The following is a 14,682-nucleotide window of genomic DNA, read 5'->3' on the forward strand; positions in this document are numbered from 1 at the left end:
GGGACAAGGTACTGAATGGTCTCCGCTAAAACAATTAGGACAGACAAAACATGGCACTTCCAGCTTTCCAAATCTAAGAATAAATAACAGATGAGGCTTACTCTAACAACTGACAATATTGTATTAAAAGAAAACACTTGTGATCTCTAATTTCCTCATCAAACGACATTGCCCAGCCTGCTATTGGGAAACAAATCCAAGAATCTAGCAGAATCTCAGAACACATTCGCTCACATTTCTTTACATCTCTGGTCTTAAACTGTGAGAGCAAACTGATTCACATTTTAAAACTCTGCCTCTTTCCTCATTTGTTACAAATGTTGGCAGTGACCCTGCTGAGTTCTGTCTTCCTTGCTGTGCATCACTCCATAGCACATAATGACAGTATATTCAACATCTCAGTTGCAGTCCAGACCATAGACTATTCAGAAGGAATGTCACTGGAAATTAGCTCACTTCATATGATATTAACAGACATGGTCTGTTGAGTCTGCTCTGCATTCAATTAGATCACAGTTAATCTGTAATTGAACTACATTTACCTGCTGTTGATTCATGTCCCTTGACAACCTGAAATTAATCCACTAAATGTAATGTAAATTCATCTCAGAGCAAAGAAAAGTTGAAGATGGCAACTAACTTTAGGAATGTGACTTGATGGCATATTACTGCAAATAAAGTCATTTTTTCCAACTCTTCCTGTAATTCAATACAAAAATGTTAAAAGGTTTTGCAGAATTTCATATAGCTTTCCTCAAATGTAGGTTACAGTTTTGCACTTTTTTGTAAACTATATCCCTCACCAATCTGCAATATATCATCATTAAATAACCAAAATCAAATGGAAATCACACACACACGTACCTGGATATCCTGTCATCTGAATCCTGCTGTATGATGGTCAGCTCATTTGCAAATTTACCATCTACAGATTTTACCTCCACTTCTGTACAATCAGCTTCTTCTTGCACCATCTCAGAGGTATTACTGGGACTGCCAAATAGCTCTGGGTCATCTTGAATCACGTCAAGCACAAGAACATCTTCTTTATAGGCCCTAATGATATCAGGCACTTTGTGAAGAAAATGCTTCTCTTCACAGTGGCTGACTTCATTGCCTTCTGCAGCTTGTTTTACAACAAAAGGCTCCTTTGAAGATAGAACCACTTGCTGGTTTTCTAATGAAGACGTACCTTGAGCATTTTCCTTCCTGGCAGAATTCAAGGTGTTTTCAATATTGTAATCACTGCCTGGACACAGGGACACAAATAATGAATGATCATTTACTCCCATTATTTCTGATTGGTTCCGATTGTTTTCTGGAGCTAATAAAGGGCAAACTGCATCAAATCCCTCACTTTCAGTTTGTTTACTGAGTTCAAGGCCATCCAATGGAGTACGCCACAACCTTGCAGATTCATTCTGATACACATGGTTCACCACTGGCTGTACATCACTTAGTTGCTCCAAACATCCTTTGCTTGAAGTAGATTTATCCCAAACTGTTATGTGTCTTTGGCACTTTAAGGTTGTTTTTCCTTCTGTACCATTGCACAAAGGAATGTAGAGTTCTGGCCTTTTCGCCAAGGCCAGGGTTTCAGTGTAGTGGGCAGATAGACTTATCAAATTCAACGCACTTTTCCTGATTGGGCTTTTAGTTCCTTCAGTGATACTATTTGTCACCTTGGTGCAACTTGGTACATCAATTGTTGGAGATGTTTCAGCATTATCATGTGTACTTTTTAACTCTCTATTACATTCTATTGCCATAGGGGGATGCACTGGTGGCTGTATTTTAGTAACCTGATCCTGTTCAAAAGTTGAGAAACTGTAATTATTTACTAATATTGCTTTTTCTTGCAAATTATCTTTGTTAATTTGCTTTAATTCTGGAACTCCCAAGGACAACATGGCAAATAGATAAACAACATTCTCAACTGATTTCAAATATTCTTGACTGCCAGCAAAATTGCTAACAGCTCTGCAGTTTAATCCTTGATAGGATACTGCTCCTGATTTTGTCTTGAGAATTGGTGCATCACAATGCTGTCCACTCATTTCTTCTTGTTTGCAAAACCAAGCTGAACCAAACCAAAACTTTGTGCATAGTTTTGATCTCCTGAATGGCCTAATTCGAGCACATGTATCCAGAGAAATAGGAGTCATTCTGGCACACCCAAATTGTGAAACAGAACTTTTAGAGTGTGTATGCTCACTCACTTTTTGTTCCCAGCTTTCAGGAAGTCCTTTAGGCTCGTCAAGTACAATGGCATCATCAGGCTCAAAGTCAGTAGTAGGTTCCACTGCTCTAACATCAGACAACGCTTTTATTTCCTGTTCTAAAGAACCTCTTGTCACATCTGTTGCTTTCTCTTTGCCCCAAGCTGTAGCATTGTGGCATGTATATTGGGAAGCAAAATGTTGGGGATGCCAAGATAATTCTAAAGATTCTGTTTTAGAAGGAACCTTGGGAACATTAGACATGCCAGCCTTTTCAATATTACCAGATGTCGTATCAGACTCTGAACTTACATTATTAAGGGCTCTACGATGCTGTATTCTTTTCTGAATTACTCTAGACAGCTCTGATGGTCCATTTTCCAGCAGTATTTTACTATAGTCACGGGTTAATATATTTTCTGTTGTAACATCTGCACCCAGAGATTTATTCTTGCTATGACTTCTTTTAATCCATTTTAATAATTCTTCTGAAGGATTTATCTTGCTACATCCATTTTTTAGGCTAACCTGGAGAGATTCAATGGTTGCTTTGAGCTCTGTGCTCTTCCAATTTTTTTTAATCATATCACCCACTTTACAAACCCTGCTGCTGTGCTCCTTTTTCCTTTTCCTTGCTTGGCATCTTTTGTGTTCGGGACCTTTCACTGTCTTACCACATACATCATCACCTTGATTAAAGTGGTCATATTTAGAAGACTGTCGGAGATATTTAGGTTCTTCAAGCATAATGCACTTGCTTTTCTGCACATGAACAGTCTCATCTCCCTGAAAAATACAAATACAATATTATATACCATTGAATGTCTTGCATTTTATGCTAGAACTTAATTTTTTCCCCAAAGATATACTTTACTCATTAAAATTTCAAATATACAATAGACTACAGTCGGATGTTTGCCATACATAGCACAAGATATCATTCCATTTGTCAATAGGATTACATTAAATCATTAATGACATCATTTTTTCAATTACATACATGCCCTGAGTTTTGATTTTGACAGGTTTTTTTTCCTCCAAACATACTTTATTCATAATCTATAGAAATACAAATCAGGACCTGTTGTTACCTTCATTCACTTTACCAAATAATTCAATACATTCATTTACAATTTGTCAATGTCACTAATGTTTCATCCTTAAGTACTACATCAGTGAAATGTTTGAGGGGCTGTTACACTGGGCAGTGGGGTTCCCTGCAGATATCTCCTTGCATTGGAAGGCCAACAAGTTTCAGGCAAACCACAGTGCATCTTTTATTGAGTTGATATTCCAGAAGCAGTCAATTTTGTCTCAGCAAGCATCCCTAGGAACAGCATAGATATGACGGAGATCTATGATATGCAGCTGCTTGTGATAAACCTTGACAGAAACCACTGCATGCCTTTCCAGACCTTGGCAAACACACAGTCCACAAAGAACCAGGTGAACGTCTCATCTACACTGCTGCCCTCTTTAAGAGCAGTATGTATTGGTATTGGGACTGAAACTCTAGCTGTACATAATAGATCTGACAGGGAGGGTCTCCTCACCAGACAAGATCATGGTGCTTATTTTAACGTTTTTGTGAGGAGGTAATTTCCCAAATGACTGAGATCCTGCTCAGGCAACCATTCCATAGGATCCATCATCTTCTCCCACAGGGCTTCCAGAACATTTCTTATGGACCACTGCCCAAATTACTTGCAGTCAAAGGTGTTTTTCCACAGAAACTTTCCTATGGTGTGGCACAGAATAAAAATTCTGCATTAATAGACCAGGTTCACCCTAAACTGGGAACAGGTAGAACCTCAGCACATTTGGTGTTTGTGCATAGAGTCTGAGCATGCAGTTTCATGAAACCAAACACAAAGGTGGCCATCAGCATTAGGGCTATGCTGGGTACATTCTCCCCATATTTCTATAGACACTATCTGTTTTGGATCTCCAAATGAAATGGAAAACAGCTCACGTAACTGCTTTGGGACTGTTGTGGGGTATGGGTCATACTGCACGACATACAACAACACAGAGCACAATGCACCTGATAACCAGATTGTTAACAGCAGCTACTTCACTTTGGTTTTTGCTCCAGCCGATTCTTGCTGCATGCCCTAGCTTCCCCAAACCAGATTCTCAGCACCTTCAGGTATTCTACCCTGACAGCAAAGAGAACAAATTGCAAATGGGCAAGGCTTTGCTTTTGCTGTGATTGACTCTGATCCCCAAGACCAGTTAAAATTGACAGCATATGCTGATCAATCTTTGGACCAACAATAGGTCTGAGCAGAAAACAGCTATGTTGTACACAAACAAACAAGGAGGCTTTGACTTAAATGCACCATTTCTGGGCATCATCACTCCTCCTAGGTCTGTATAATTCCTGATCAGCGAAAGGGCTCAATACGTTACCCAAACAAGACAGGGCAGAGAGAAAAGCCCCTTGCCTGATTCTAGATTTTATGAGGAAGCTTTCCATTACCCACCTGTTAATTAGGACTAGGCTAATATTTGCACAGAATTGCTGCATCCAATTATAGATTCTCCTCAAAGGCCATTTTGGAGAGCACATCCATCATGATGTTCAGTCAAAGACTTTCTCCTGGTCCAAGCTGACCAAGCAAATATCCGTCCCCTGCCCTGCAAGTAGGGGATCAAATCCTTGAACAGTACAAGAGATCTTCCTACTGGTTCTGGCACAGGTCCAGTCCCGATGCCCCAGGGCAGAATAGATTCAATTCCTTGGATAGAATCTCGTAATCCATGTTTAACAGTGAGATGGGTCACCAATTTCTAATTTCCTCCTCTCCCTCTTCTGCTTGTAGACGATGGTGATGATGCCCTTCCTCATTGATTCTGACACACTCCCACCCAAAAGCACAGGGTTGTACACTTCCACCAAGCATGGACCCTTGCAGTCCAACTTGATTAGTATGCCGTCATTTCTGGGAGTTTTATTCCTCTCAAAGGAATAGACAGGTCTTGTTAGGGCCAATGACTGGTCCAGACTCTCCCACTTGCATTGTCTAAAATATCAGACTGATAACAGGAAGTTTCATGGCCTTCTGATTATACAGGCCAGCAGAGAAGGATTTTCAGATCATTATTATGGCTGGCTGCTAGGCTGTTGCTGAGCCATCCACTTCCTCAAGGTTGCTGATCCCAGAACTTCTTCTATGAACCTTTTGGAAGAAACACAAGCACATCTCTTCCTGCTCCATGAAGTAGACTTTGGATTGAAAGATGGTCTTGGAGGATTCCAAAGCAAAAAGCAAGGTTTACTGGTTCCTTACCTCTTGGAGTTCCTCTTCTACATGCAACTGCAGATTCTGCATATTTTCCTGGAGTTGGCACAATTACCATTGACTCTCTCTCACTTTCTGAACACCTTTGAGGATAAAGAACCTTTAGATGTTCACCCTGATTACTTCACACCAATGTGACAAGGAGACATAAAGGTGTAATCTCTGTGTAATCCATCTTTTCCTCAATGTTTTTTTGGGGGTCAGCAGTTTGATATTCAGTTTCTGATCTTCCTGTAGGTGAGAGTCACTTAGCAGGAGGCAGTGGTTGGAGAAGAACACTGGTGTGATGTGAGTGGATGGAACCATGAGTGTTTGGAACACAAGGAGGAAGTCTACCCAGAACCAGTCTAAACTGTCTAGTCTCAACCAGGTGTATTGTTGTGGTGCTCCACCTACAGGGTCATTGAAGACATTGCATAGCTTGGCATCTTTTACTACTTCCATGAGGACACTGGAGTGAGTAGTGGGAGCTGCTGGAAGTCAGCCTGCTGTTCATTCCTCAGAGCAGAGGCATACACATTGATTAGCTGGACCAGAGTACTTCTATACAGTACATCTTATACAAGGAGACAGCTGCCAACCACCTCTTTGACTTCAGTGATGTTGAAGTTGCCTCCATAAAATGAACGGAACCACCATTGTGACTACTGTCAACTGTTGCAGAGGTGCAATAAGCCTCACTTCTGCAAAGTCAGCAGATCATCCACAACCACTGCACAGCACTTTTCACACTGCATACATTAATTGACATGAACTTTATACCCAGTGTCTTTCTTTTAATTTAAGGTCCAGTCACATTATCACATCAATAAGGTTAATGGGCTTTTTTTATTCAAAATAAACTTTATTCATAATAAAAGACAAACTATATGCAATTACAAAACGGTGCAAACTTTTACATTCTTGTACACATCATTCATTAGTGTTACTTTTTTATATATATAAAAAAAACAGCACCGATGCCACACGTGTAGCTCCCTGGAAGCTACCCAGTCCCGTATTTACAATATTTAGGGGCTTTCTCGCCTGTCCCCGTCCCTCCTTCTCCAGTGGCAGAAGAACACCCAAACTGTAGTCCTTCCCCACCGAGCCTTTGCGTTGGCTGCACCCAGCTTCAGCGCGTCCCTCAGCACGTACTCCTGCAGCCTGGAATGTGCCAGCCGGCAGCATTCCCCTATGGACATCTCACAGTGCTGGAAGACCAACAAGTTTCGGGCAGACCAAAGAGCGTCTTTCACTGAGTTGATGACCTTCCAGCAGCAGTTGATGTCCGTCTCTGTGTCCCCGGGAACAGCCCGTAGACCAGAGAATCCTCTGTTACGCTGCTGCTGGGGATGAACCGTGACAAGGACCCTTGCATCTTTCGCCACACCCTCCTCGCAAACCTACAGCCCGCAAAGAGGTGGGTGATTGTCTCATCCCCAGCGCAATCCTCCTGGGGCAGCGCGCGCTGAGAGTGAGGTTCCAACCATACAGGAAGGATCTGACTGGGAGGGCCCCTCTCACCGCCAGCCAAGCGAGGTCTTGGTGCTTGTTGGTGAGTTCTGGCGATGAGACATTCTGCCAGATGGTCTGGACAGTCTGCTCAGGGAACCACCCCACAGTATCCATTGAGTCCTTCTCCTGCAGTGCCTGCAGGATGTTCCGTGCTGACCATTGCCTGACGGACTTGTGGTCAAAGGTATTGGTCTGGAAGAACTTTTCCACGAAGGACAGGTAGCGCGGCAGCGTCCAGCTGACTGGGACGCCGTGTGGCCATGGGGCCAGGCCTATCCTTCGCAACAGCAGGAACAGGTAGAACCTTGGTACGTAGTGACACTTGGTGCCCACGTACTTGGGTTCCACGCACAGCCTGATGCAGCCACAGACGAAGGTGGTCATCAGGAGGAGGGCGGCAATGGGGACACTTTTACCCCCATTGTCCAGGGACTTGTGCATGGTGGCCCATCTGACCCGCTCCATCTTGGATCCCCAGACGAACCGGAAGACGGCGCGGGTGATTCCCAAGCCAGAGGAGCGAGGAACAGGCCACACCTGCGCCAAGTACAGCAGCCCTGAGAGCACCTCACACCTGATGACCAAGTTCTTCCCAGTTATCGATAGGGAGCGCCGTTCCCACAGTCCCAGTTTCTGCTTCACCTTCCCAATCCGCTCCCGCCAATTTTTGTTGCATGCCCCAGCCTCTCCGAACCAGATCCCCAGCACCTTCAGATAGTCAGGCCTGACGGTGAAGGGGACGATGGATCGGTCGGGCCAGTTGCCGAAGAGCATGGCCTCGCTCTTCGCGCGATTGACTCTGGCCCCTGATGCCAACTCAAACTGGTCACAGATGCTGGTCAATCTGTGAACTGACCTTGGGCCCGAGCAGAAGACGGTAATGTCGTCCACATACAGGGAGGTTTTCACCTGGGTGACCTCACTGCCTGGCAACGTCACCCCTCTGATGCTCTCATCCTTCCTGATGGCTTCAGCAAAGGGTTCTATACAGCACATGAACAAGACAGGGGAGAGTGGGCAGCCCTGCCTGACTCCAGACTTGATGGGGAAGCTGTCTGTTTCCCACCCATTGATTTGGACTGCGCTACAGATGTCTGTGTAGAGCAGTTGGATCCAGTTCCTGATTCCCTCCCCAAAGCCCATTTTGGAGAGCACGTCCAGCATGTACGTGTGTGATACCCTGTCGAAGGCCTTCTCCTGGTCGAAGCTGACCAGGCCCGTGTTCACCCCTCTGTCCTGCACGTAGGCGATGGTATCCCTGAGCAGCACGAGGCTGTCAAAGATCTTCCTGCCAGGTACAGCACAGGTTTGGTCTGGGTGGATCACCTTTTCTTTGGATCAAACCTGTACTTAGAATAAAATTGCTCAAGCTAGAAAACAAAAGCTCACATTTAATATCATCAGCAAGCATACTAAGGTAAGCATGAGCAGAATCTGGTTTAGAAGCAATAACTTCCTCTACATTTTATTTTAAGAACCTTAACCTGTTATTTTACTGTATTGAGAAGCATATTTCTGTTTAATTATCTCTGACAAAATGAATTGAGTCCTAATTAGCATGTAGTTTTGTTGCTGTTCTCTAATTTACTGGAGATTAGATTCAGACAGGCAAAGATACAGAAGATTTGTTTTTTTATTTTACTAATCCAAATCATGGGTACTGCCTTCATCAATCTTGTTTTTACAAAATATTCTTTAACTTTTTACAGAGAATTGAAAAACCTTTCAGCATAATAAGGCCATGTGGCCCAATTGGCCAATGCTACCATTTATGCTCCCCATCCTACTTCATCTCATTATACCTACACATTTTTCTTTTCTTTCCTGCCTCACATTTGTATCTATCTTCTCCTTACAAACATTGTTCTACTTAGCTCAACCACTCTGCATAATAGTAAGATCCTCTTTCTCACTACTAACGTTGGCTCTTCTGAATTTCCTACTGGATTTGTTAATGGCAATTATATGACCATCATATTAATACCCTTTAGTTTTGGTCTTCCCATACAAGCAGGAACATCTTCTCAATTCATATTCATTAGTAATATTTCTTGTAATATCTATTAATCACCTTCCAGACTAAAAATTCTTACTTCAGTTCCTCTTTTGAAATGCGTCTGTCTAACAGATCTTCGAATTAATTGTTTTGCAGAAACCACACTGGGATCTCTGATGTTGGAATCCATCATATCAGTGGAGTACAGAGAATCACCCTCAGTTGAATTCTTTCGTTCGATCTTCACTCTTTGTTCAATTGCTAGAAACAAAGAGAGATGAAAAAAGATACTTAAACTTAATAACATGAGACAATTCAAACAAATATGACTTTTTATCCATTAAAGTTCACTCTCCAGAACATTAACTGCCTTTATAACATTGAATACGTAACATTTACCTGGCAACTATTTTAAATACAATTCCTGACAGATTTTTTTATATCCAGCAAAACTACTTTTGTACAAGTATAAGATAAGATAAAATAAGATTTCTTTATTAGTCACATGTACATCAAAACACACAGTGAAATGCATCTTTTGTGTAGAGCGTTCTGGGGGCAGCCCGCAAGTGTCACCATGCTTCCGAGCCCGACATAGCATGCCCACAAATTCCTAACCCATACATCTTTGGAATGTAGGAGAAAACCAGAGCACCCAAAGGAAACCCACGCAGTCACGGGGAGAATGTACAAACTCCTTACAGACAGTGGCTGCAATTAAACCCAGGTCACTGGCGCTGTAATAGCGTTACACTAACCACTATACGACCGTGCCTGCCCTGTGCAGTGTGATGTTTGGGGGTGGGGGTGGGTTTGGGGGAGGATAAGCAGAGCCAGACCCAGGGGAGTGGGAGAGGGACACTTGCAAGTCTAAGTCCTCTGATTTGAAACTCCATATTGTGGCAGTGGTTTTCCCATACACTTCAGATATTCAATGTACCAAAACAAAGTTCACAAGATTGCAATTTCAATCACAAGACACATTTGCAGTTATTCTCATCATAATGACATTATACTGTGCCATTGGTATATGCATTTTTAGAAAGCCTGAACACCCTCCAATAAAGAAAAGTAAAAGTAACTGAGAAAACCTTTTTATCTAGCTGGCTAAATAACAGCATATACTACAACATAATTGGATCAAAAAATATACGACATAAACATGAAGGACACTTGTCATAGAATCATAGAGCAATACAGCACAGATACAGGCCCTTTGGCCCAACGAGTCCATGCTGAACACATTGTCCACCTAGTTAGTTCCTATTTCCTGTATTCGTCCCATATCCCTCCAGGCCCCTTCACTCCATGTACCTATCCAAGTGCTTCTTAAATGATACCATTGCTCCTACCTCAACTACCTCCGGCAGCTCATTCCATATGCTCACTGCCCTCTGCACGAAAAAGTTGCCCCACAGGTCCATTTTAAATCTTTCCCCTCTCACCCTAAATCTATGCCCCCTAGTTTTGGACTCCCCTACCCTGGAGAAAAGACTGTCTCCGTCCACCTTATCTATGCCTCTCATAATTTTAAATACTTCTATAAGGTCAATCCTCATTCTCCTATGTTTCAAGGAATAAAGATCTAGCCTGGCCAACCTCTCCCTACAGCTCAGGCCCTCTAGTCCTGGCAATATCCTCGTGAATCTTTTCTGCACTTCTTCCTATAACCACGTCTTTCCTGTAATAGATACAATGTCCAGTTGGTTCCAATGTGCTCGCCCTGTAAAATCTCCAAGTTACTGTTCAATGCTATCAGCCCCATTAAGAATCTTAAATAACTATTCCATTATGAATCTTGAATAACTTTACTTTCCTTAGTATAATCATTCTATAGCTCGTTGGCTTTTCTTTGCAACTTACATTTTTAAACAGTTAAGAATTTGGTTGCAATCCTCAGTACATAACCCAACTGCATTTTATTCACTACAGCTCCAAATTACTTACACCCCAAGACAAGACTTATGACATCTTATATTACAGTACAATTTCTCACTACTTGCATTCAAAACCTTTGTGATTGCAGCATTCCATTTTAATTGCTAAGGATATTGCAGATCAATTGTCCACTATAACTCCAAGTTCATTTGTCCTAGTCAAACACTGTCTCATTTCCTTCAGCTCAAATCAATATAGCAAACTGAAAGCAAGTTAGACAGAACATTCATCCATTGGATGACAGGAAGGGAACATGTTACCTGAGAAAATAGAAAAGAAACAGATTTCACAGTTCAGGTTGAAGACCCTTCATCAGTTCTGGTAAAGTGAGAATACAAGCAAGTTTAAAGTCACGGAGAGGGTGGGTAAGAGATCTATAGGAAAGGAAATATCTCTGATGGTGCGAGACCAGGATTGTCAAAATGATTACACCATTCACAGAGCTGTCTGGTTGAAAGAGTAATGAGCAACATTAGAGGGAGAAAAAAAACAAAGGGATGTGTAAAAGCTGTTTCATGCAGATTAGAGCTGTTCCAGAATTTCAAAACCAGAGAATGCTGAAAATGCCCAGCAGATCTGACAGTGTCTGTGAAGAGAGAGAAAAAAAATGACATACTGATAGCCTTAGAGGAGAACTGACTGGTTCTGATACAACCAGTAAAAGGAAGTGAATCACTACTTCACCTGAAAGGACTGTTTGGGTTTCTGGATGGTTGGAAGTGACAAAAGAGCAGGTGATACATCTCCTGTGGCTGCAAAGGAAAGTAATGTAAGAAGTGGGGTGGTTGGTGAAGATGGGACCATGATGTCATAAAAAGCCAAAGCCCACTTCTACCTCCTCCCCAAGATCCAGATACAGGACTGTTCCAGAAAGACCCATTGTCTCAGCCCCACCAAACTTATTTCTTCATTTTTATCCACCCTTTCTCCCATAACCTTCAACTCCACTCAATTTCTCCAGATCAAAGGCGAGGCCAGGGGAACTCCTGGGTCCATGCTACATCTGTCATTTTCTGAAACTCCTGTTTCAGTCTGACTCAGGCCCCCTACATCAACTCTTTATTGGTACCGTTTCCTGAACTCATACAGACTTGGAAGTTTCATTACTTTAGCTGCCAATTTCTATCCTGCTTTCAGCTTCACATGATCCATCTATACTCTTGCTTTCATTTTTTAGATTTTCTGCCGCAATCTCAGGGCATAGATTTGGAACCAACATTCATTATAAGTTTCTCAAGTCCCAAAAGACTTCCACCCCACCAGTTTCTGCTTTCTTCTTTGCCATTTCTTCCACCGTTAACAAGGTTACATCACCTTACTTCAAGACTTTGGATCCATTCTTTTAACATCAAATACTCTCCTCATGATACATTCCCATGCAACTGCAAGAGGTGCAGTAGCTGCTCCTTTTCCCCATCCAGGAATCCAAACAGCCCTTTCAGGTGAAGTAGTGATTCAATTGCATTTCATCCTAATATATGGCATTCAATGCTCATGTGCTGTCCTCCACAATGGAGAAACCAAACACAGATTGGCTGACTTCTCTATGGACCATCCCCATTATGTCCACAGAAGTGACCCTGAACTTCCAGATACCTGTCATTTTAATTCTCCATCCCACTCTTACCTGTCTGGTCTCTGTACTACTTCAATGAGGCACATATAAGCTTGAGCACCTCATCTTCTGACAGCTCATTGCAGCCTTTGGGACTCAGTATTGAAAACAACTATTGCAGATAACTTGTTTTTTTTAAACTAACCAAGTCACAAGGTCAGTCTTGTAGCAGAACTGGCATCTATCATGTTAACTCAACTTTTTCCCTCTGCACAGGCACTGTGTGATCTGCTGGGCAAGTCCAGCATTCTCCTTTTGGTTTAATGTCCTAACAATAGTCTGACCTACGTTTTGCAGCTTTAACATGTCCCTTTGCTTTCTAACTGCCTTCATTAACCTACCAACTAGACAACTCCATAAACAATAGAATCACCTCAACAACCTTGGTCATCAGAGAACTAAAGGCTTACTGATCTCAATCTTGATCCACCTGGTGTCTAAGGAGCTCAGAAAGAACCCTTACATTGTCAGCCTTCCAGTCCTTCCTCCATTCCACTATTGAGCTTTCTGAGCTTCTATTTGTACAGAAAGTAAACAAACCATGGGTTATAAACTCAAGTGCATGTGGTTCTGAACTGCAGGACACAAGACAATATTTTTGAGAAACTAACAGACGCTTCCAGTAGTGGTTAGACAGATCTCTGAAAATCTTTGAAGCAAAGGAATGTAATGATCAACCTGACAAGTGTAAATACAGCAAAGAAATCTCCATGCAACGTCAGTTTAAAATAGGCTTCTCAATTACACGCAAAAATATAAGAATATAAAACCGAGAGGATGCCATTCGGCCTGAATAATAACATGGTGCCAAAGTAATTTTTTTTTCTGTATTAATCCCTAACTGCTTGCTGTAACTGTATGTTTGAGTGATTCATATACAAGGAATCCAGGTCCCTTTCAACAACAGATTTGTTTAATAGCTCCACGTAGGACCTTATCAAAGGCATTTTTGAAAGTACAATACATCACATGTACTAGTTCCTCATTATTTATTCTGCTAATTACATCCTCAAAATACTCTCACAGGTTTTTCAAACATTATTTCATAAGAATGTAAGTAATAGAAGTACTGCATTTGGCCCCTCATACCTGTTTGCCCATTCAATAAATCATGGATGATCTTTTATTTCAGCACCTCTTTCCCGTAACAATTTCATATTTCTTGATTTTCTTAATAGCCACAAATTTATCAATCTATTTCTTGAATAAAACTCAGCCACCAAGCCTCAAGGGTAGAGAATTCCAAAGAATTCTGCTCTATTACACTGAAAGGCCAACCACTCATCTTGAGACTATCATCTCCATTTTAGACACCCCAGTCATGGGAAACCTTATCCCTGCATCTACTCAGTCAAACCTTGCAAAAATTTTATGTTTGTTTCATAAATCCATGTTGATTTTGCCCAATCCTGTTATTATTTTCCAATTGTTCTGATAATAGTTACTTCCCAAACTGTAAAGTAGCAAATGTAAGCCCACTATTTAAGAAAAGCAGGCAACCGAAAAGAGGGTACCATATACCAGTTAGGCTGACATCAGTAATGGAAAATAATAGATTCTAATGTTTTTCTTACTATCCAGGTAAGGCTAACTCCTCTATTGCCCTACTTCCTTGCCCCCTTCTTTCTTAAATAAAAGGGTTACTTTTGCTACCTTCCAATCTACGGTAACTATTCCAGAATCTATGAAATTTTGGAAGATGACAACAACTCCATCCATTATCTCCACAGTCATCCCTTTCAAAGTTCTGGGATGGTCATCTGGTCCTGAGGATTTATCAACTATCAGCCATTAGTAGATCCAATACTCTGTTTGTTATTAATGTAAATTTCTTTCTGCTCACTTATTCACGACAGATCTATTTTTCTCAAACACTTTTGGGAAGTTTACTGTGTCTTAGGAGAAATTATTTTCCCATATCTGTAAGGGACCCACATCAACTTATGAAATATTTTCCTTTTCACACATCTATGAAACTTTATCTTTTACAGCCAGTTTTTATTTTTCTTGCTGTTCTACTCGTGCATTGTATTTTTCCTTATCAATTTCTTGGTCCTCCTTTGCTGAAATCTGAAATGTTCCAAGTTCTCAGGCTTACTTCTCTTTTTGGCA

General features: G+C 41.6%; 1 protein-coding gene across 1 annotated transcript in view; it reads right to left on the minus strand.

Annotated features, from left to right (window-relative positions):
- LOC127574492 (protein TOPAZ1-like) overlaps positions 1–14,682 on the minus strand; it is a 53,804-nt gene that overhangs the window by 38,081 nt on the left and 1,041 nt on the right. The window contains exons 2-4 of the mRNA XM_052023519.1: positions 9,115–9,278; positions 2,894–3,005; positions 865–1,249 (exon numbers count right to left, since the gene is read on the minus strand). Of these exons, the coding sequence (XP_051879479.1) occupies positions 865–1,249; positions 2,894–3,005; positions 9,115–9,278 (661 nt within the window). The remainder of the gene's footprint in view (positions 1–864; positions 1,250–2,893; positions 3,006–9,114; positions 9,279–14,682) is intronic.

The sequence above is a fragment of the Pristis pectinata genome, chromosome 9 (genome assembly GCF_009764475.1).
Source record: "Pristis pectinata isolate sPriPec2 chromosome 9, sPriPec2.1.pri, whole genome shotgun sequence".
In the NCBI taxonomy this organism is placed as follows: Eukaryota; Metazoa; Chordata; class Chondrichthyes; order Rhinopristiformes; family Pristidae; genus Pristis; species Pristis pectinata.